This window comes from Phasianus colchicus, chromosome 16 (genome assembly GCF_987193195.1).
Source record: "Phasianus colchicus chromosome 16, bPhaCol1.hap1.1, whole genome shotgun sequence".
In the NCBI taxonomy this organism is placed as follows: Eukaryota; Metazoa; Chordata; class Aves; order Galliformes; family Phasianidae; genus Phasianus; species Phasianus colchicus.
The window spans coordinates 10,297,426-10,319,435 of NC_143451.1; the positions used below are offsets into that span (position 1 = coordinate 10,297,426).

The window sequence follows — 22,010 nt, forward strand, 5'->3', positions numbered from 1 at the left end:
AGAGGAATATTGATTCTACACTTTTACTAATGAATAGACAATGATTGCAGTTGGTTTAATTCTATTCAACTGCTCTCAGGGCTGCAGCAGGCAGAAGGGCAGCAGATGTGAGTGGGGGGAATGGGACAGTGCTGTGGAGGAGGGAGAAGGGGACTGATAACTCCCAGTTAAGAGCAGCCAGTGGAAAAAGCAGAGCTCCCAGAGCTGTCACTGTTGTAGCATGAACTCAGCACTGCTGTGCAGCTACCTGCAGACTGCCCAGTGGGAAACTCATCTTACAAAGTTCCTCACCAAAACAGCAAGCCAAATCTAACTGCTCATGGACATGGTTAAAGTACAGGAGATGGTGAAGCACATTGCTGGGGAGATGATTTTACTGAGTATTGGTTAAGCAAAGCTTCTACCTTGCTAGGAATAGCTTAAGATGCCAGGAGCAATTTCCAATTAATGTCTTTATTTCAAATCCTTTTCTAATGGGTTTAAAGTATGAGTTCATGCAAAAAAACAAAACAAAACAAAACAAAACAAAACAACCCATAATGTGGTTAACTTCATTGCTGAGAAATGCCTGTGTTGCCCCAACAGAGCCTCACAGAGCACAAGGATCTGGTAGAATAAATCTCCAGGAAGAAAAGGTACAGGCTTGCTCATGGTCTATTCTTTATACTGACATTCAGCCCTGACACTACACAGGAGCTGTCAGCACATGAGGCTGAGGGCAGCCCAGTCAGCTGCCAGATTTCTGGAGGGCTCTACAATGGCTTCTGAGAGCAGCATGGGGCTAGCAGCCAGCAGCAAAATGCTGCTGGATTTGCAGCAAAATGCTAACATGTCTGTAAGGGCTGGTCTGCTGTGTTACAAGGAAAGCAGCTACTGTACCACAGTGAACTTACAGAGAGAAAAAAAATGGGTGAAAGAAGTATGAGTGAGTGATGGTAAAACAGTCTGAACCTCAAATGAGATACTGCAGGGATCCAATGATTCTGCTCTTACAGCCCATACCTGCACACGCAGTCTGACTGACCCATCATGAAGATGCTACAACAGTTAACAGACAGCACTGCAGAGCCTTGCAAAGTGCTTGGAAACAGGACGCTGTGCAAGGGGTAGGCATGAGTCATCACGGCCAGGAGAGGGCTGGTGTCTCACGCTTCCTTAATTAAGGTTTTAATTCAGCAGGGCCTTGTGCTACCAGCCTGGGGGATGGGGAATTACACAGGAGCTGAGCAACAGTCGCCAACAAACCAGGAAATGTTTTTCTTTCAAGGTGGCTGACTGCTGTTTCCAAGGCATGAGTATCTTAGGTGTCGCAGTGCCACCTTAATTGCATTTTTTCCCACCTTGATGCAGACTGAGGAATGACTGTGCTGACCTCATCACTGCTGCCTGCAAAAATTGCACAAACTGAGGGATGCCTGCTGGCTCCTGCCTGCCCCAGCAGCACCCAGAGCAGGGGGAGGTTTCTCTGGCAGTGTTGGCATTGCCAGACCACAGCCATGGAACAGCTTCTGCTCTGCCTCACCCTTGCCAGGAAACCCAGGCACCAAAGCCCCTTCCTCTCCTGCTGAGTACAGCACATCCAGGTCCTCACGCACAGTGCCAAGCAGAATTTAAACATAATAATGCATTCTGGGGGGCAGTGACTGTAATGAGAAGCTGACCTTGGGAAGAACGATGGTGCCCAGCCTGGGGGTGAAGTCACAGTTGTGCTGCTGTCCCCATGCCATAGTGGCTGCTCTTAGGTCAGTGACAGCGTGGGGGTGCATGGCTGTGTGCATCCATGTCCCACAGCCACGGGTGGGAGGGGTGGAAAGAAAAGAAATGCAATGTAGGCCTGGGGTGCATACATTCAGATGTTGTAATATTCAGCACGTTTACACCACTGATCAGGACACTTCTCGCAGTCAGACAGAACTTTAAGTTCTTTACGGTTACAAGGAAACTCTGGAACAGTTATATAGTTAGAAAAAATACAATGTACCGAACAAACATTATCTCACATACAATCAATTTAAACATTTAAATTGATTATAATTTTACTAAAATATTAACACAAGTACTGTTTGTGCTGCTAAAATTTCAGTGTTCCCTCTAAGGAAAATATTGCTACAGTTCTACTGTACCCTGTATTAAAATCTTTTGCCCTTTTATTTTCAGCAAGACTGGCTCTAGAAAAATCACAAGGGTTAGAGAATTAACTTAGGCTTATACTCTACTGGGGTTTGGGTGTCCCCACTCGATGCACAAATTTCTCACTGCTCACCTACCTCAACCAGCACAGGCTGATAGCAGACGCCCCCAAGGCACCTTTCTTGCTTCTTGCATCAGCTCCAGGAGCCTCCTCCATCAGCAGTGCAGCATCCTCCTGCTGCTGCAGGGAGCAGCTATGCTGGCAGTGGGGCTGAGCTCTTCTTAATACCAAGCTGACTTCAGAGTGCATGGCAAAGGTACTGGGGGGACATTGTGGAGCTGTCACTGCAAGGAAAAGCTGTAAGGGATGCCAGGTCCCTTTGTCACCACACACAGAGGGCTGAGCTCTGCAGGAGAAGTGTCTGAGCTGGGAAATACCCGCACAGCTCCATCAGCACTGGGTGCTGCCAGGCAGATCTGGATCCAGGAAAGCCAGTGCTCACTGTAAATGCAAGTTTTAATCTGACCTAAATAGCGGGGTATTCAAGTTATGCATTTTGTCATTGATAATGACTGCCTGTGATGAGGTTTGCTGCTTATTAATTAATGCATTTATTTGCAATTTAGCAGCAGAAATGAGCTGTGCTAATGATGATGACAAAAAACTGCTGGATTTTTTTGCTACAAGAACAGCTAGGGCAGTCCTTTATCTATTGCTTGTGAGGTCAGAAGGCAACACACAGCTCTGCCAGCAACAACAGCGCAGCAAAGGATCCCTGCAGCCAGGAGGGCTGGGGGGACTCTGCCACAGACAGGCTGACTGCTCAGCCACTGTGCTCTGTCCTCAGCAGCACCCAGCTCTGCTCACAGCCACTGCACACCCAGCATGTCAGCCACTGATGAGCATCTGCTGCACTTTTCAGATTGACTTGGTATTAACAAGGCTGTAATTCTGCTGCTGGTAACCAAACTCAGCCTCCTCCTCAGGCGTTTATCATCCACTCTATTCTCCCACTATGGGCAAACATGTGCCACATGCACCCCCACAACAGACTTCAAAGCCCATCAAGTCCTTTCGGTGCTCGCTTTGAATTCTGCATCACCAGGGACTGCAGTGCAACACACACATTTACACCTGAGGATTTTGCTGCAATTACGACAGATGGTGGCTGCTCCCAGTAGAAAAACACAAGTTACATTCTGCTTCCTAATTGACTGAGAATTTGAGTCACTGAGGCACCCACGCCTTTTGTGTTGGCAGCTCTGGGTCTGAGGGTGAGCAAGAGTTCAGTGTCGCCAATCAGAACTATTTGGAAATTTGCAAACTTCAACAACCCCACAATGAAGTGGAACTGTAACACACCATATTTTCCACTGATAAAAGCCTATTTCTAATTAGCAGACAAATATTGCTAAATTATTTTCCAAAGCAAGTTTCAAACACAACTTCCTATATCCTCAACCAGAACCGTGTGGAAGCATAAAAGCTATTAGGATATTCAACATAAAACCCAAACTTCTGTGCTCCCATGCCCCCCTGCACCCTGAACTATGTTTGAAACACCCGTTTGGTCGTGGTTTTTTATACAATAAATATATACAAATAAAAGTAACACAGACACCACTTTTTTCTTTGTAAATTTGGCACTTTCCATGGCCTCTGCTCTCTGTGTTGTACATGAAAGCTCTGCCAGGAGTGGGACTAGTCCAGGGCCAACCGCCCCAGCTGCAGCCCCCCTCACTGCAATGAGGCCACATCTGTGTTAGCTCTGGAAGAACGAGATGAACAACTCATCAGCTACCTTGTTTTCTAGCAGGAAAAAGTATTTTTTTGGCTTTCCCAGGCACTCTGTGGCACCTAGTGCCCAGTGGTGCTAAAACAAGCCTCGAAGAAGGTACTGACTTATCTTCTGCCACATGGAGTAGCGACCTTCTTTCTTCCAACTTAGAGGGAACACTGCTTTTATAAAACCCTTGGACAGGTAAGACAAGAACCAATACCACTGTACAGAATTCACTGCACAACTAGCTAATAGTAAGGAACCCAGCACTGACTTGCCACATTAAGGAAATGGTACTGAATACATTTGCAATCAACCGGTTAACTGTACTGCACCATAGGACTCGGTCTATTTGTACACGGCCGCGCGCCCTCCTCCCTCAGTATGCTGGCACTTGGTAACCTTTCGGGTTGGCGTCCGAGGTCTCGGTGAACGGAGGACTCTGGTAGGTCTCTGTGCTCTCAATGCCACTGCCAGTGGGGTACCCGGGATACGCAGCATTGGGGTCGGTGGCAAACTGGTCGGTGGCGAAGAGCGACATGTCGGTGCCCAGGCGGTACCGCTGCAGTGCCTTCAGTGCCAGTGCGACCTGCAAGGGATGAAGAGATTTGGGGGGAGAGCCAAGCACCGTGGGTGATTGATTGCTGCCTCCTGCTCCTCCACAGCCATAGAAACAACTGGCCCAGGATGAGCCAGGTGTGCAGGGCATACTGGTGCTGCACCACCGTGCACCGCTGTGCCACACCTTGCATCAGCACTCTGTGTTTCCCTCTGCCATCCTTTCCCCCTCTCCGTGCCTCCCAAATCACAGAAGAGGCCTCAAAGAGATGCTTGCCCTTCAGCCTCCTAACACTGTTCATATTCATGCTGCAAAGCAAAACCTTCCCCTGAGACCTACAAGTTCTCCCCATGCAAAACCAAAGCCCACACTGTGTTCAGATCAGGTTCCCACTGTCATCAAGGAAGTGGCACCATCAAACCAACTACTGCAAGGAGTGGAAGCTGTCCCAGGCCAGTGAAATAGGTCAATCCTGCAGAGACTCTTTCACCCTTTTCCAGGTTGCAAGTATTCAGGTCACAAATTGTGGGAAATGGAAGCAGCAGAGCTGTGAGAGACCTGCACTCACCTTTATTTCAAGATGTTTCATTAACAATTCAATTAATTTTTAAATGACAGACTCGGGATAAAAAAAAACCTGCCCACAGACACCAAGACTGGCACAGCCTCAACTCCCCCTGTAAGACCCAAGGGCAACAGGTGCTCCCCTGCTGTACACTTATGGCCCTTTGGCATTTCCCCTGGCCCAACACTATTTCCCTGGCCCTGGCACCATGGCAGCGCTAAGCCCAAGAGCTGCAGGCACTGCTGAGCACAGGCTGGGTCTAGCAACTGTCTGTGATGGACCTTATGTATTTGCTGCAGCATTTTGCACCTCTCCTAAGGAAAGCAGCAAAGCAGACAGCCTGGTTTCCCCTAGGGGCTGCCAAAATCCCCCACAACCCTATGGGACAGGCTCATCACGGTGTACTCCTGGGGACTCATTTTCTTCTAACCAAACTGCTCCCTAGGGTCTGAAACGAGGGCAGCATGTGGGCAGCAACATATTTTTGATGGAAATGCAACTCGCTAGTTGCAGGAGAAGGAGAAGTTTGGAAGTTCCCAGGAAGAGGGGACTGGAGCTGGGCTTCCTGGGTAAGAAACCACAGTTTCAGCTCCCTGCAGAGGGAGAAGGATGAACTGCAGGTTTCTTCAGTACAGCTCTTCACCACTCACCACGATTCACTTCCCCAAACTGTGCCCCAGATTCCTCCTTCAGCTCAGTGCTGAGCCCATAGTAGGTTTCATTTCTCCTCTCCCCAATCTAGCTCTGAGTTGGGTAGTTTCTTCTGTAATTAGATCTGTGCCCTGTGGATATCCACAGGCACAAAGCCCAGCTCTGGGGTCCACGCAGTGCTTGGACCCTCACCATGACAGTGGCAGGCAGTATTTGTACCATAATGCCCTGGGTGTAGTGCTGTACCCCTACATAAAGAGCTGCAGGTCTCACAGGTAGGGCCCTTGAAAAGTCCAGAAGCTGAACTCACCCAGACGATGATGGAGAAGAAGGAGAAGGCAATTGCTGCCCGGGCAGCATCTGCTCCTTGTGAAGCCCCTTTGCTCATTGTTGTCCGCTGCCACTGGTTTGCTAGGAAGCAGAAGGCTACAAACCACAGGAAGGATAAGAAACCTGGAGGAGAACAGAGCCAGTCAGTGCTGATACTGCCATCATCTCCTCTGCTCCAAGAACCCCAGAGATCTGGGTGTTGATGCACGAACATTGCCACCAAGACATTCAAACAGCAATAGTGGTCCTGGGTGCCTTGTCCTGTGGCATGACCCAAACAGAGCTATTTTGAAAGAGGTGAATTTACAATTACTGAAAAAACTGAACTGGAGAGAACCTGTAGCATCATCTTGCCTGTTGCCTACCTTCAGTTTAGCTCACCTAAACCTTACCTTCATCTTAAGCCTTACAGGGACAGCATGACCTCTAGACATGGCCTTCTTGCACTTGGGGGGACTGCAGCCTGCTCACAGACACCAAAGTGCTGCCAGTCCATTCCTCAGCACCCTGCTGTGCTCACCTTTTGTTTCTCGGACACCTGTGGCTTTCAGAACCTTAGGGCTGGGCACTGCACAGCTGCTCAGCAAGTGGAAGGGGCTGTGTGCCTGCTCCCAGCCTCACTGCACTTCAGGGATCAAGCAAAAATGCTCCAGCGATTATGTCTTACTGGACATGACCTGGCTGATCAAGATAGGGCTGCAGTTCCTCTAATTCAATCACCAACCAACAGCATTGCCTGATGTCAGGGAGCTTAGAACAGTCACAAAGCTAGCCACAAGCACACACTGTAACAAGCAGTAACACTTTACAATGCTGTGAAAAGAAGCTGCATAACCTGGAGCCTTCCATGATGCTGTTTTAAGGGCCTCCAGCTTTCTGAGCATCCCCAGCACAAAGCTCCCTGCATTTGCCAATGTGCACACAGAGATCCAAGCCCAGCAGCAGGATGCTGAGCTACAAGCCTCTTCTCAGGGATTATCAGCACATCAGAGCGAGCAGCCACACTGCCAACCCCGTGAGCATAGCACAGTGTGGCCGCAGGGAGAGGAAAGCAGCTTCCTTTTTTTTTTCTCTCTTTATCTTACCAGCTCTTAAGTACAAAAAAAAACCAATGCTCATGTCCAAACACTGTGCAAGATTTATAAGGCTTCTTGCTTTTAATTCAGAATTTGTGCCTAGGAAAACACACTCCTTGTTTCCTTTCCTTACACAGCTGGACCTGGGGAAGATGCTTTGGCCAGCTTAGCCAAGCCAGGCTCTTGATCTGCCCTTACAGCAACACACCCTCCATCTAGGATCACCCATACTTTCCTCTTCCAAATTCCAGACTAACAAAACAGCCTTTTTTTTTTTTTTCATAAGATGGTTAATGCCTGCTACCAAAGCCACCTCTGCATACACATTTTCACTGTCGAGATGATCCACCTGTCCTCAGTGGTAAATGAGACCTCCCATGCTCACAGAGCAAAATTCAGGAAGAAGTTTCTTGCTTCAAATCCACACATTTTGAACACAGCGGTCTTGGGAAGATGAAAGACCAGAGATGTGGCTCACAGAAATGTGAGAGCAACTCATAGCAGGTTAACTCGCAGCATTGTTGTGCCAGGGGCATCCTTCCTGTGGGGCCATCCAGAGCAGGAACAAAGGGACAGTGGGGTTCTCCAGCAGGATCAGGCTTCATCACTGGTTTACAGAGAGTGGAATTGTTTGCAAGAATCTCAGTGTCACAAAGCTGATGCTGTGCCACAGCCATGACACAGGGACTCCCCACCGCCTAGTGCTCTAAGCCCCATCTGTCAGTGGTATCTTCCAAGGGTTTTCAGGACTTAAAATGACATCATCCACATCTCTGACTGTGCACCGGCTGTGCTGAGTATTGCAGCTAACAACTTCCTCTGCAACACAGATACTGGAGCTGCTGACCTGCCCAGTGCTGACTGCTGGGGTCTGACACCTTCAGTGGGAAATGCCTAGATGGTGTTGCTCCTGCTGCTGCCCACGTGCACCTCACTTAGGTCTCACAATGCACACAAGCCTCTGTCCTCCTGACATCAGGACAGCTCTGCTTAGTTCCTGAGAAGAAAACTGGTTCTCTGCAGGCCTTGGGAAAGGAGGAATGCAGTATTGCTACCAGTGGACAAGAGAGGGTCAGGTATTCAGAGCACCTCCAGAAGTACCAGGCGGTGTTTATGCCATTTGAAAAGCTGACACATGCTTGTGTGTGAGATCACGCTTCCCAGTGAGCTCTAGGAGGAACTATTTTTGTTCTGTACCAGCACCCGTTTCCATTTGTGATCATGTTCACCCTCTGTTAGCACTCCTGTGTGATGAGACTGTGCCCAATACTGTGACTCATGCCTGGGATCACTGCTGCCTCCTCTCACCTGCAAATCCCAGGGTCCAGGCTGCCCTGGTGCCAGCTGGGTACCATCTCATAGCTTCAGTATATTTCCAGGACCAAGTGGAAATGGGTATTTGGGACATGTGGGTTAATATCCATGGATTTTAAGACCCTGAGGAGGGGACTGATCTGACAGTGGATTGCTGTGGCCACAAGCACTGCTCCTGAATCCTGGTGAAAACACGCACAGGAGAAGCTCTGCACCCTCCAGCATACCAGAGAGAAGGAAAATACCAGGAATAGCTATAAGAGCCAGCACATAATTATAGTTTTAGGATTTGTAGACAACAGAGTGCAAACACCAGGAAATATACATTACAGTCGTAATTACAGCCTGGTTCCAAGCAACACACATCTACAGGAGCAGCTGTAAGAGCAGATGGAGGATAAAGTTGCAAGTGCCACTGACATAGCACTGTGGCTGTCCTGCTTGCACCCAGCATCACCTACCTGTGGACTCAGAGGCTGCAAGAGGCAGAGCTCCCAGTGCCCCATGGGGCAGCACCATTGTGGGGACAATCTCTGTGCTGCAGGCAGCTAATGCTCCTTGTACATTGGGGTGGAAGCAGCAAGCTGTCAGTGCAAGTCCTCTGACCCACCACTGATCTGGTGTACAAGTCCTCCCTCCTTCAAGTGAAAGGAAGCTGTGGGTTAGCAATTTGACCAACTCCTTCCATGACCTTCATAGGCAGCAGCTGCCACTTCTGCCTCCATGCAGTCAGCACCAGGCACTGGGGGAATCCAGGAACAGGGGGAATCCAGGGACAGAGTGACCTTTATCTCTCTCATCCCACCCACTCACTGCTTGATGCTTCTCACCCTCTTATTTCCCAAATGCATTTTCAGCTTTTATATTAAAGCACACAGTAATGCAGAGATCATGTGCAGAGAGAAAGGATGAAACAGTCACAAGTAGGAGGAAATCAAGAGCCAAGGAAGAAAAGAAGAGGAAGGGTGCAGTGTAGAAGTCCCACAGATAAAGTCCCTAGAGATTAACGCAGAGGCAGTAAATGCAAATAACTTGCAGTTTGCTCTCTATCACATATGAACAGGTTGACTCTGAGGACACAGAGCCCACGGGCTGCAAGTCCCAAGCTGCTTGGGGTCACATGCCAGCAAAACCCTGCATTTGATCTGTGCTGCAAGATCTGCTTCTGGAAGCAACCAACTGCTTGGAGTTTCTGCACGAGTGGGTGTACAGGCTACAGTAGTACAGAAGGTTTGGGGCAGCTATAATTTTAGAAAAATGAAGGCACAGAAATAGGAATGGAATAAGATACAGTGGGCATGAACCCACCCTGAGATCTCCCATTGAAATGAGAAAACTTGCAGCAGAAGGGTGTTTTGCACACCAATGGCACTGGTAACAGCTCTGGCCACCCATGATCAAGAGAGACGAATACAAGTCGAGATACAAACTGCAGACATGCAGAAGGGAACAGAAAGTCCATCTGGTGTGAGGAGACATGCAGTGAGGCTCTCAATCAGCAAATGAGAAGGAGTTTGATTAAGGTGTGAAGCAGGATACGTGGTGCAAAAACAGGGTCTGGAGACAAAGAGCTGGAAGGTCCCCTCCATACCCATGTCCCACGCTGAGACCCTCAATTCAAGCTTGCACAAGCAGCAGGGGAAAGTCACTGGCACACACTGGCACCCAGCTGAGTAAGAAGCATGCTGCCACTCTCACATCTCTCCCAGCAGCACAACTTGCCTGTAAGCGGTTTGCTTTGCAACATGGAAGTGGTCTGCCTGTTTTCTACCAAAAAGCATGCAGAGGGGAAGAACCAAGGGAGGAGGAAGGACCCTCGCAGGTGACACAAGGCACTCAAGAGTAGCTCACTCATCCCCTGGTCCCAGTAATAAAGTCAGCACTGGCAGGTCAACTGTATTTGGAATTTGTGGATGGGGAGGATTTACCAGGACAGAGCCCTGGTGCAATATTGAAGCCTGTCCCCATGAGCAGAGCAATGCCTGTGGGCAGAAGCCCATCTTCTGCAGCTTTCTGCAGAGCCCCATGACTGTGCACACTATGTATGACAAGGACAACAGAGGAACAAGGCAGAGATGGCCCCATTTCATACAAGCCTGGCAAGGGAGAGTGCAGCTGCTACAAGGTGAAAATCAGGGAAGGATCACAGCCTCACACCAAGACACATATCCAGGCAGAAGATGGATGTGGACACTCCCCTTCCATTTGAATTGAGGAGCTGCAGGCACCAAGCCCCACAGAAAGGGCTGTAAATACCAGCTCACAGTGTCTGGGCACCAGAGCTCTAGCACCATGGAAATGCGCTTTCCAGCAAGGAGAGGACATCCTTAACTACAGGCAAGCATAGGCAGTTGATGATGGATGTTTTCATCTGGGACCAGAGAGTCATCAGCTGTGCTTGTGCTGGATAAATCACCTTCAGACTTTGCTAACACAAGAGCCTGGAAATTGAGAACATCAGCTGCAAACTCAGCCAGAAAACTCCCAGAGCAGTCAAGCAGAGGACAGTGTCTCCCAGCGCCGCACAGCCCATCACCTCCTGTTCATGTGGCTGAGTCAAGGGCTTGGGACAGCACAGACAATCCACGTGAGTCCTTGGAAGATCCAGAGCTATTGGCAATTCCCAGCCCTGTAGGCAGTGAGGGATGGCAATGGTGTCTTAGCTCCTGCTGTAGAAGCATGCTTCTACTTTGTGCAGAAACACATGAACAAAGTGAAAACAGATCCAGATGTAACTGATGAAGTGACTTTCATTAAGAGGCAGAAACAGGAGATGTGACAGGGTAAAATGTGACCACCAAGCTTTTGTTCCCCAAGTGACCTCAGTGATCCCAGCTTCAGAAGCAACACAGGTGAGCAGGACACTCCACTGACCCCAAACTACCACATACTGGCTTCCCCACTGATGCCTCTGGGTTCACTGTTGGTCAAGACAATCCATCCTTCTCCCTAAGACATGAGCTGTGCCATGCCCTGAGAGATGAGAGCAGGACTCAAGCACGGAACTGCAGGCACAGCAATGGCCCTGCACACCCCATGGAACCAGCAGTGTCAAAAACAAGCATAGCAAAGCCAAAGTCATACCTGAAAAGCCCAGGTCCAGCAGGACAGCTCGTTTGCGGTCCTTCACGCTACTGATCTGCTGGAACTGGAGGTCCACAACAAGGAAGAAGATGCATCCGAAGAAGGCAATAATGCCAATGGCAATGCCATAGCTGCAGGCACTCTCATTCTCATTGAAGATGCAGTGTAGCTCAGGGTCTGTGCCATCCTTGTTCACGTAGCACTCGTTCACAATTGAGCCAAATACCACGATGGAAAAAATCTGCAAAAGGAAGGAGAAAACACAACTTGCAGCTGCTTACATTTAACTGTTTTCCAACAGCAAAATAATTGGATTCAGTCTTGTGAGGCTCCACAGCAACATGGCATTTGTTGGATAGATCCCCACACTCAGCTGGCTGGTGGTCCTATGCCATGGGCTGGAGGATGGCATCTAGGGCTCCAGTTGCTGTAAGCCTGTTTGTTTTCAATGGCTTGACTTGCGGCATGTTTTAAGAGATGGGAAAGGAGGGGAAGGGAAAACTAAACAGATTGGTCAGGTCTCTGCACAGTTTTTCTGCTTGTGCTGCTTTGCACCATCAGACTGCACTCAGAGAAACCCCTTGTGTAACTGCAGAGAAGAGAGAAATGAAGTTACAGATAATGGAGATGCTGAATGCACACTGGATGGGATGCTCGGGGACACGGGGAGCAGCTCACCTAGGTGTCATGGGAAGGAGGAAGAGGTTATGGTTATGCTGCCATACAAACAATGGGGTAATTCAACCCCATAGCAGAGGCTGAAGGATGCAGTGCCTGCATCTGTTATGCAGTGACCCAGTTCCAGCCCTGCAAGAGACAGTAGAGAAGGAGCTCGCTGGTGGCTGCCCCATTCCTGATGCTGACTGCTGGGACCCACAGCAGAGCCAAGAGTAGAGCCCCAGGCCCCCAGCACACAGTGAAGGAGAGAAGCAACTGCCCCACAGTAGCTTCAACTCCAGGTCCCCAGGGCTTTGCCTTACATCCTGGCTGCAGGAAGGGAGCTGGGTCATAGCATATGGCTGTATTCACAGTGCTGCATGTCTAGGTAAGTCCCTTATCCCTCTCCAAAACCAAAGGCAGCAAGCAGAAGCCACAGGACCAGCTGCATTCACTCTTGCAACCTGGGAAGCACTGTGCTGCTGCTTCCATTGCTGGGCTTAGAGAAGCAAGACCTGTGGATGCCCTTGCACCACACTGTGTATCTCTGATCTTATCACTTGCTGCCAGCACCACAGGATCCCTGCATACCTCCTTATCCTGCTGGCTCTCAGGATGCAGCCAGAGGCAAGGTATGCAGGCAGAGACCACACACAGCTCTTCACTGCTTCCTCTGCAGTCACAGCCCTGTACTGAGCCCTGAGACAAGCGACAGCCAGATGCAGCAGCTCACAGCCACCTGCAGTCCACAGCTCTTGCAGTCACTCTGCCTGCTGACACTTTACCTTGCTCCATAGTGCATAAGGGCAGCAGAACCAACAACAAACAAACCATTCAGAAAGCTTCCAGCACACTGCAGTGTAATGCTGTGACAGCACAAGCACTGGCCTCATGTCTCTCCCCTGGCTGCCCTGCAGTATTCTACATGAACAGCCCTTCTCCCTCTCCTCCACACTCTTCCCAGTTGGGATGAAGCTGGGACAGAGGCAGTTCCAACTGAAGCTACTTGCAAATGCAAATGTCTCATCAGCAAACCTGTCTTAGATCCTCTCCACTAACTCCCCTCCATATTGGAGGGAACAACAAAGAAGCACGTCTACAGGAGTGCAAACATATGACGGATTGGTGCAGGGTATTTTCTTTCTCTGTGGGGTGTCATCTGAAATAAATGATGGGCAGAAACAGTGCTAACAGTCCCTGGAGAACATCTTGCTTTAGGTGTGCAAGCAGCTAGCAGAGCATCTGCCCCATGCTCACTCCCAGTTCCACAAACCCATGAGCAGGACAACCAGGGACAGAGTTCATCTTTAAACTGTCAGCTAGGAGCTCACTCCTCTCGCACTTGCAATTCAAGTTAGCTCACTGCTGGGCCATGTTGGGTGATGGAGATGCTCTAGGACCTTCCTGTCAATTGAGCAGGCATCCCTGTGCTACCCAGACATTCTACTTTCCTTCCAAGCATTCCCTCATCTTCAAATTTAACCAAGGTCTGGGGTTCTTTCCCCAATCCTCTCAGCCCCAAGCACTACCACAAGCTCACTGCTAACGTGAGTCACTGCCTGCATTCACACCCAGCTTCTCATTGTCTCACATCATCATGTAAAGAACAACAGGGCTGCAGTGTAAGAAGGAAGCAACAAACAACAACAAACAGCAATAATAATTTTCCCAGAGCTTTGGCAGTAGCTGTAATATCAGCAGTTGTAAAAATCTGTTCATAAATAATGCAAAATTGTTATTTACTATCAGAAATAGCAGCAGCATTTATAAAACAGGCCCTGGAATAAATAATGTGATTCTGGAAAACATGAATAATTGAGAACTTCTGATTCCACTGGATTATTTCTCTGGCAGGCCAGTGAACTTGCACTTAGCTTCTCAGATAAGAGTTTTACTAAATCCTCCCAGCATTAGCAACCTGCCTTACTTCTTGGTGCTTTCAGATGCCTCCAGCCTCGCAGCCTGGCTGGGTGATGCAGTGCCACGGTTGCCCACAGATTTGGTGTTGCTCCAGGGAGAAAGCAAAACCTATGCTGAGCAGAGCACATCAACAGGCTGGAATGCAGGATCAGATCTGGTAAGGAAGGATGCCCAGAGAGCAATCATGGAGGAGCACAAAAGCCAAAAGGTGCCCGTAATGCACACAGCACACCTGGGACCAATGCAAATGTCACCAGAGATGGTACTTGCAGATATCTCACCGCTTAGCTTTAAATTCCATTGAGTTTTACTCCGCTCAGTGCAGGGAATTCCATCTGTCTTGCAGCTGGGGGATCCCACAGAAAGGGGCTGAGGGCTGAGACAACCACGGGATGCACAGCCCAGCAACAAACAGTGAGTGCACGTGTTGGATGGAGGTACTCAAAACATCATGCTGACTGAAGGACGCCTGTCAAAACAAGCTTGTCAGTGAGAACAAATCTGTCCATGTTTTTTCTCCCCCTCTCTTCATGATTGATATTAATTTTCTTAAAAAACAAAATAAAACAAAACAACAACTGGTGCTGGTAATTCTCATTTTAATGAGAATAGATTCGGTGTTGTCTTGCTATGTGTAGGTTAAAAGAAAGTTGAGGAAATGGGTGTAGATGGGGAAAAAGTAAAACCCAAAGGATTTTTTTTAAGTTCATGATAAACAAGTGCCAGTCCCCAACTACCTCCAAAGCCCTCACTTGCTCAAGCTCTCAACCAGTTCATCAGAGACCTGAGAGAGAAAATGCAAGGTCAGACTCTCCGCAAGCGGACGGAGAACCACTCTGGTTAGGAGGATGCAAGAAGAGCTGTACACACTGCAACACAGATGAGCTGCTTGGGCAAGAGAGGATACTGCCAGGCAGCAAGTTCTTCTGTAGCACAGGACGAAGAGGTGTGAGTACAGCAACCTATGATGGGGTTTGAGTACAGACCATGATTCTGGAAAACAACTGCTACACAGCTGAAACCAGAGGGCTTTGAGCATCGCCCTATGACCAGTGCTCCAGTGGTGCACCCCAGGGGCTCTGGGGCAGACAGGTGACAATGCTCAGTTGGTGGGCAGCACACTGTTGAATGGCACCTAGCTTTCTCCAAAAGAAGGGAAGGAGCAGCCTGCTGCAGGGTTTGCTCACACCAGGTTTTTGCCATCTGGATATGGGTGGCTGGCCAGGCTGCCCTGGCTTGGGTCTGCCATCACACTTTGCAGATCTACATTCCCTCCTGCAGCATGAGTCTGCCAGACCCCAGACCTGCAGGTATTCTACCCACACTGCTTTCAGCCTTCTGTCACCCAGGCACCTGAAATGTGCATATGGAGTTCTGACAATCTAAGCACAGTCATCACAAGGAAAACAAAAAGCAAGAAACGCGAGAGCATGAGCTGAAAGCACCAGCGTGTGAGCTGTCAGCCATTTTAAGGTGAGATGTTTCCAGTGTCGATGCACTGTGCTTCAATCGGGGGCCTATGAAAAAACACTGCCAGGAGGTGTGGAGTTGTAGGAGACTGCAGAACCTTGCTTTGATTACACACGCAAGCAACCGCTAATGTCAACATCGAGGAAATTTAATGCATGGAGAAAAATGACCTACCCCTAATTTGCTCTGCAGTAGCTCTCAGTCAATGGTGATAGGCACAACCCAGATGGACAGAGCCAGCACCTACATCAGGCAAGCCCTCACCAGATGCTGCCTTCTCCAGCCCCCTCTGCTCCTTGAACCACTCCTGAGTGAGGATGAGCAGCAAACAAGAAGGAAAAATTACTGAGGTCAGACATGCACAGCCACATCCTGCCCAGCACTGAGCATTTTAGCCCCCACTGGGCTCTGGGCTGGGGATGCCCTGTACCACAAGGACACCCCGCTTAGATCTGTCCTGCACCCCAGTATTTCTCACCCTCCGAGCTCAAATTCTGAGGGAATCTGATCCCCTGCCCTCCCCATTTCATCCTTACAGCCGTCAGTAACAGCAAAGTTTTCAGCACACAGCTGCATAATTCACTGGGGTGTGTGAAGGCCAAGAACCACCCTAAGCACTGCCAGATCTCCCATGAGGACTGAGGATGTGACCACAAAGGAAAAACCTGATGCAGTTTCTGGCACAGAACCGGATAGCGTGATGCCGACCATAATAGGGTTATGGACATGTCTAATGGGCTAATCAGACTGTGAAGGATGCATGTTGATGACCACATGACTGCTTTTTACTGAATTACTTTTTCTAATGCAGCAAAAGATGTTGGTTGAAACACAGCATCCATTCAAAGTTCTTGATCTAATGGAACAATCTAAGCATGCATCGAACTGACAGCATTTGGAATCAGTGATGACAGGAAAACGGAAATTCAGCCGCATTTTAAGTTCAGATGTGGTAAAACTTCTGTATAATTCCATTAACAAAAATGTAAAGCTTTAATTCAGCCTTTAGTCTACAGCCCACGGAAAATGAAAATTAAGATGGAAATCTGGTGACCTTACTGAAAGCAGCCAGTGCTAGACAAAGCCCAGGGCAGCCAAGATCACAGCACTGACTCTGAGCATTGCCACAAGCTCCTGAGGCACAGCCCAGCCCTGCAGCCCCTCTCTGAGAGCCACGAGCCCTCCATGCTGTGGGAGACCCTGCAGCCAGGGCAGAGGTTCCTCAGGAAGGCAGGAGGGACACTGTGCCCATGGTGCAGCGCAGTGACCACCCCTTGCTCTCCTGCTGCCTTTTGGCTCCTCTGCTACTAAGTTGTTCTTTTTTTTTCTGCTAAAAACAAACACAGCCTATACTATGAGCACACAGCAGGCAGCAGCATCTTTCACCCTCCCAAAGAAACCAAACAAACCTGAAAGAGAGCAGAAAGGGCCCACTGCCCCCTCTAAGAACCCTACCCATAACACATCCATCCCAGTTCTTACCCAACTCATCCCTCAGCAAAGCACACTTGTCTCACTGAAAGATAATGATTTACCATATTATGGACTAATACACAGCACAAAAAGACTTCTCCTGGATCTGAGCCAAAGCATTCTCTGGTCCTATAAATTCACTACTGCATATCAAAGGTTATGGGGATTTCCACTTGCTACGCCCATGGCTAGGCAATCAGTTTTGGCTGCTGTTGTCCCATCCTCTAATAAAGGTTATGCTCTTAAAGGCAAGGAAAACCCAAACAAAATGCTGAGCTCAATGAGCTAACGCTAGACAGGAACAGCTCCCAGCCAACAGGTGATGAACTACACTCCTGTTTCAGCTTTAGGAAACCAGAAAGGCTCCAGGCAGGGCAGGGTAGGTGCCAGCCACAGGCAGTGCTGTGCCATGGCACACATCCTGGGTCAGTGGAGCAACTCTGAGTCACACCAAAGTCACTGTAAGGAAATGCTGAAGTAGCCCTTGAAGCTGTAGAAAACTTGCAGAGATCCAGCATGGCAGAAGAAACCCCAAAGCACACATGCTGGGGCTGCCAGCTCTTGGGTTGAAAGCTGACATGTCAAGGAAAAAGGCTTTTAGTGTTGCTTTTATTGAAATTCATACCACTCACTAAGAACATTTACTTTAATAGCATATTTACCATAACTGCTTTTAAAAGTCAAATCTAAAGGTGCATTAAGCAAACAATTCCCCTTAAAAGCTGCATGGCTGCTTAGAAGCACATATAGCCATGGCATGACAGAGAGGGGAGCTCATGGTTCTGAAAGCAGACCTTGGTGAGCATCAGCTTTGTTTTGTTGTGCAAAAAAATGCCCGAAAAGGAAACCACAAGAGTGATCACATCTTCTTCTAACAAACTGCATCAGACACAGGGGGAAGAGATGAATGAGGAACTGTTAAATGGTTCTTTCCAGCTTTTGGTTTTACAGCTTATACCAGGATAGGTTTTTTTTCCTTTCAGATATTCAGAATTGCAATGTATGGAGAGGCCACGCTATGAGGTAGGATCAGAATTCCCCTTTCACCAAAACTTACATTTGGGAATTTCTAATCCAAAGTCACCATTCACCTGGAGGCCCCTCAGATGTCTGTAAGGACCAGAGCTGAACCAACAGCCCCGAAGCAACAGCTGGAGCTGCAGAATGGAGCTGCATCCTCCTTGGCAATGATGAAACCCCATCAGCAGGCAGCAGTCAGTGGGTTGACTGGCTGCCCAAAGCGAGGGTCTCCACTGCCCACATCTCATTTGAACCAGCACATCTCAAAGGGCCACCAAGGCAGCTCCCGCCTCCAAAAGAAACGCTATCCAGATGGACCTGGACTGGTTTGAAACGTGGGCCCACAAGAACCAAATGAGGTACAACAAGGCCCAGTGTGAAGTACTGCACTTGGGTTGGGGCAAGAAGTGGGGCTGTTGGAGCAGGGCCAGCAAAGGGCACGGGGATGCTTAGATGACTGGAGCACCTCTGCTGCGAGGAAAGGCTGCAGGAGCTGGGGGTGTTCAGCTTGGAGAAGAGAAGGCTGGCTTGGCTTTATGGTCCTTTCCAACGCATCCATTCTGTGATTCTATAATGGCAGCAAGGATTAAGCCTCCAAGGATTGCTCCTACAACACAGGTTAAACATGCTTAAAAAGATACGACAACAAGCAATAGGAAGGGGAATCACATGAAAAAAAAAATGCCCCAACACCTACACCCAGCTCAAGGGGTTTCTGAACAAGCCCACAGGCTGTGGCTATGGGCAGGCCAGCAAAGGTGGGGGTTGTGAAGCAAGTAATGGAGTATTGCAGTGGTTGTGGGGTTGTGCCACACACCCCAGCCTGGCAAAGGGAAGCTTCAGGGCGGAACAGAAAGGCAGCAAGATCTTAGACAGATGCTGCTTTGTAGTGCATCGCCTGCCGCCTCCGTCCAAGCTCTCCATCTTAAAACAGGCTGTGGGTTTGATCTGGCACGAGCAGAAAAGCTAAAAAGAGCCTGGGCACACTTTGCTTTGCAAAAGCTGCAAGAAGTAACAGCAGCCATGCATCAGGCGGAACGGAAACTGGCCCCAAGCGCCCAGCTCACACCAACCACATCTCTGCTCATGCTGGAGGGCAGCCAGTGGCACACAGCTGGGTCACAGCATCACAGCATGGGGACTCCACACCCCTATGCTGCATCTGCAAGGGAGGGGGTCCACAACAGATCTTCCAGCACATGTGAGACAAAGGAAGCATCTACATGGCTTCAACTTGTACTTTCTAGGCCTTATTGAATCTCACTGCACATTGCAAACCCTGTGCATGTCATGTTCATAAAAGCCAATGGGTCCCTTCACCTGCTTAGAGTTGACCCATTCTGTAGTTGTACATGCTCAGTTTTCTGAACACAGACCTACAAAATGAATGACTTCTCTACTGAACAGCCAACAAGTACACACACACAGATATCTTCTAAGCTAGGATTTTTAGTTCATCTCCTATATGTTCTTCTTGTTGCCCACAAGTCCAAGGAGGGTGAGTTCTCTGGCAGGGTGCTGGCAGATCTTTTTAAAGGGAACCCAACTCAACACCTGTTGGCCAATGATTTATTTGACCATACCCAAACCAACATGTTGCCAATGATTCGCCGTGTGGAGGATCCCACTGGATCCCAACCAAGTCCTCCAGATTGAAATGATACTTCTAGGAAATGCCTGCCAGCAGGAGCTTCACAAACCCTGCCCCACACCTGGATGTTCCATATCCATAACCTCCACTTTCTTCCACTAATGGAGCCAAGGGCTTTCTCAAGGCCCTGGCAAATTCACTGGCTCCAATCCAGCCAAACAATTAAGTATGTGGTTGAACTTTGGGCATGTGATTGCTGCTGAAACTGCTCACGTGCTTGATGATAAGTGCATGCTCCCATGTTATGCTGCTCAGGCACCCCAGGGTTCCCCTGCACAGTGTGATGGCAGCTGGACAGGCAGCCCCTTCGCTCAACACCTCTCCTTCCCTTGCTGCATGCCTGTGGCACTGCTGAAGGTGACACAGAGCCAGCAGCCATGGCCTCCATGCATGAGTGAGGATGAGCCCAGGGCCCAGCTCTGAGAACCAGAGCCTGCAGGAGCAGAGCTGAGACTCCACGCCAGGGACTTTGGGCATTGCAGAGCTCTCCAGCCATGCTTTCAGATTGTAGCAGGTGAGAGCCGGGCACTGCAGCCTGGCAGCGCAGCTCTCTGGCTGCTTATTCATGGAGCAGCAACGGGCAAAGACTTCACTGAGTGGCTGCAGCACAGATCCCACCTCTTGTTCCCCCCTGCACGGCAGAACTCACGTATGGGAAAGGACCAGCAAATATGACATCCATTTGGATGAACAGGGGGAGCTGGGCAGGGCTGGCTGTAAGATTTCATCTCTCTTACACACGCACACAGAGAGCACGGATGGGAAGAAAATGTCCTCTGCTTCTGTGCTGCACCCTGCTCTCTCAAGCTCAAGCACCAGGGATAAAACCACTGCAGGGCTACGGCATCAGCCACCCGCTGCACCGTGCCCGTCCCCACGGAACTTCCCACGGGAGCCAGCGGCCAAAGCGCTGCCCGTTGCACGGTGCCTGCTGGCTGCACGCCGCGCACCGCACGCGCAATACCCGGGCACTGCAGACCGCACGGGCACCGCACGCTGCAATGGGCACCGCTCTGTGCCCGGCCACCGCACGCCGCCCGCGCCGCCTTACCCAAGCCGTCGCCCGGAGGATGGTTTGCGGCTGCTTAAGGAAATCCAGAGGATCGACGGCGCCGCCGGCCCGGCCCGCTCCGAAGGACGCTCCTTCCATCTTCCCCCACCGCCCGCTCCGCTCCGCTCCAGCGCCGCTCCGAGCCGAGCCGAGCCGCGCGCGCTCCCCGCGCCGGCCGCGCGCCTTTCGCGTGGGTTCGTCCGCAGCGCCGCGCGCGGGCAGCGGGAAGAAACACCCGAGGGGTGGGGGGGCGGCGGCAGGTGCACGCGCCCGGCGTGCTGCTCACCGCAACGCCACCGCCTCCCATCGCGGGAGGCCGAGCTCAGCCGGCGGTGCGGGCACCGCGCGCCATCGGCACGGGCACCGTGCTGCAAACCGCGCAATGACCTCAGACGGCATGCAATGGCCATGAGCATCATGCCACAGCCAGGGACACCACGACACAGCTAGGGACACCACGCAATGCTCATGAGCATCATGCTACAGCCAGGGACACCATGTAATGACCAGAAGCACCATTCTACAGCTAGAGACAGAATGCAATGCCCATCAGCACCATGCTACAGCCAGGGACACCATGCCATGCCCAAGGGCACCTTGTTTCAGCCAGGGATATCATGCCATGCCCATGAGCATCATACTACAGTAAGAAACAGCATGCAACGCCCATGAGCACTATGCAGGGACACCACACAATGACTAGAAGCACCATATTACTGCTACAGACAGCATGCAATGCCCATGAGTATCATGCTACAGCCAGGGACACCATGTAATAACCATGGGCACCATGCAATGATGAAAAACATTGTACTGCAGCCAAGAGACACCATACAGACTTACTGCAGCCAAGAGACACCATGCAGACTGTAAGCACAATGCTACAGCCAGGGATACCATGCAATGACCATGAGCACTGTGCAATGACTGTGAACACAAAGTTATAGTCAGGAATGCCATGCAATGGCCACAGGTACCATGCTGCAGGCACAGGCACTGTGCTACAGCCATGATGAAAACACTAGAATCAGGGACATCGTGCTGTAACTTGGGACATCATGCTGCAGCCATCATCACTGAGCGATAGCTGTGCACAGTGCTACAGCTGAGGAACATGTGCTGCTGCTGCTGGAGTCCCCCTGCTGCAGCTGCAGTCACTGTGCTGTGGCTGAGGCCATCTTGCTGAATATGGCCAACCTGCTGTAGCAATCACACTACAGCTGGGACACCTTGCTACAGCTATGGTCACCATGCAGAGGTGAGGTCTATAGCAAGGGC

At 50.0% G+C, this 22,010-nt stretch overlaps 1 protein-coding gene across 1 annotated transcript; it reads right to left on the reverse strand.

Moving 5' to 3' along the window:
- Positions 1-1,840: 1,840 nt before the first annotated feature.
- Positions 1,841-20,918, reverse strand: SYNGR3 (synaptogyrin 3). Its single transcript, XM_031606783.2, has 4 exons — positions 20,733-20,918; positions 11,491-11,731; positions 5,997-6,139; positions 1,841-4,500 (listed from the first exon to the last, which is right to left on the reverse strand). Exons 1-4 carry the CDS (start codon positions 20,829-20,831, stop codon positions 4,291-4,293), a joined length of 693 nt encoding a protein of 230 aa, XP_031462643.1. The 5' UTR covers positions 20,832-20,918; the 3' UTR covers positions 1,841-4,290.
- Positions 20,919-22,010: the final 1,092 nt, after the last annotated feature.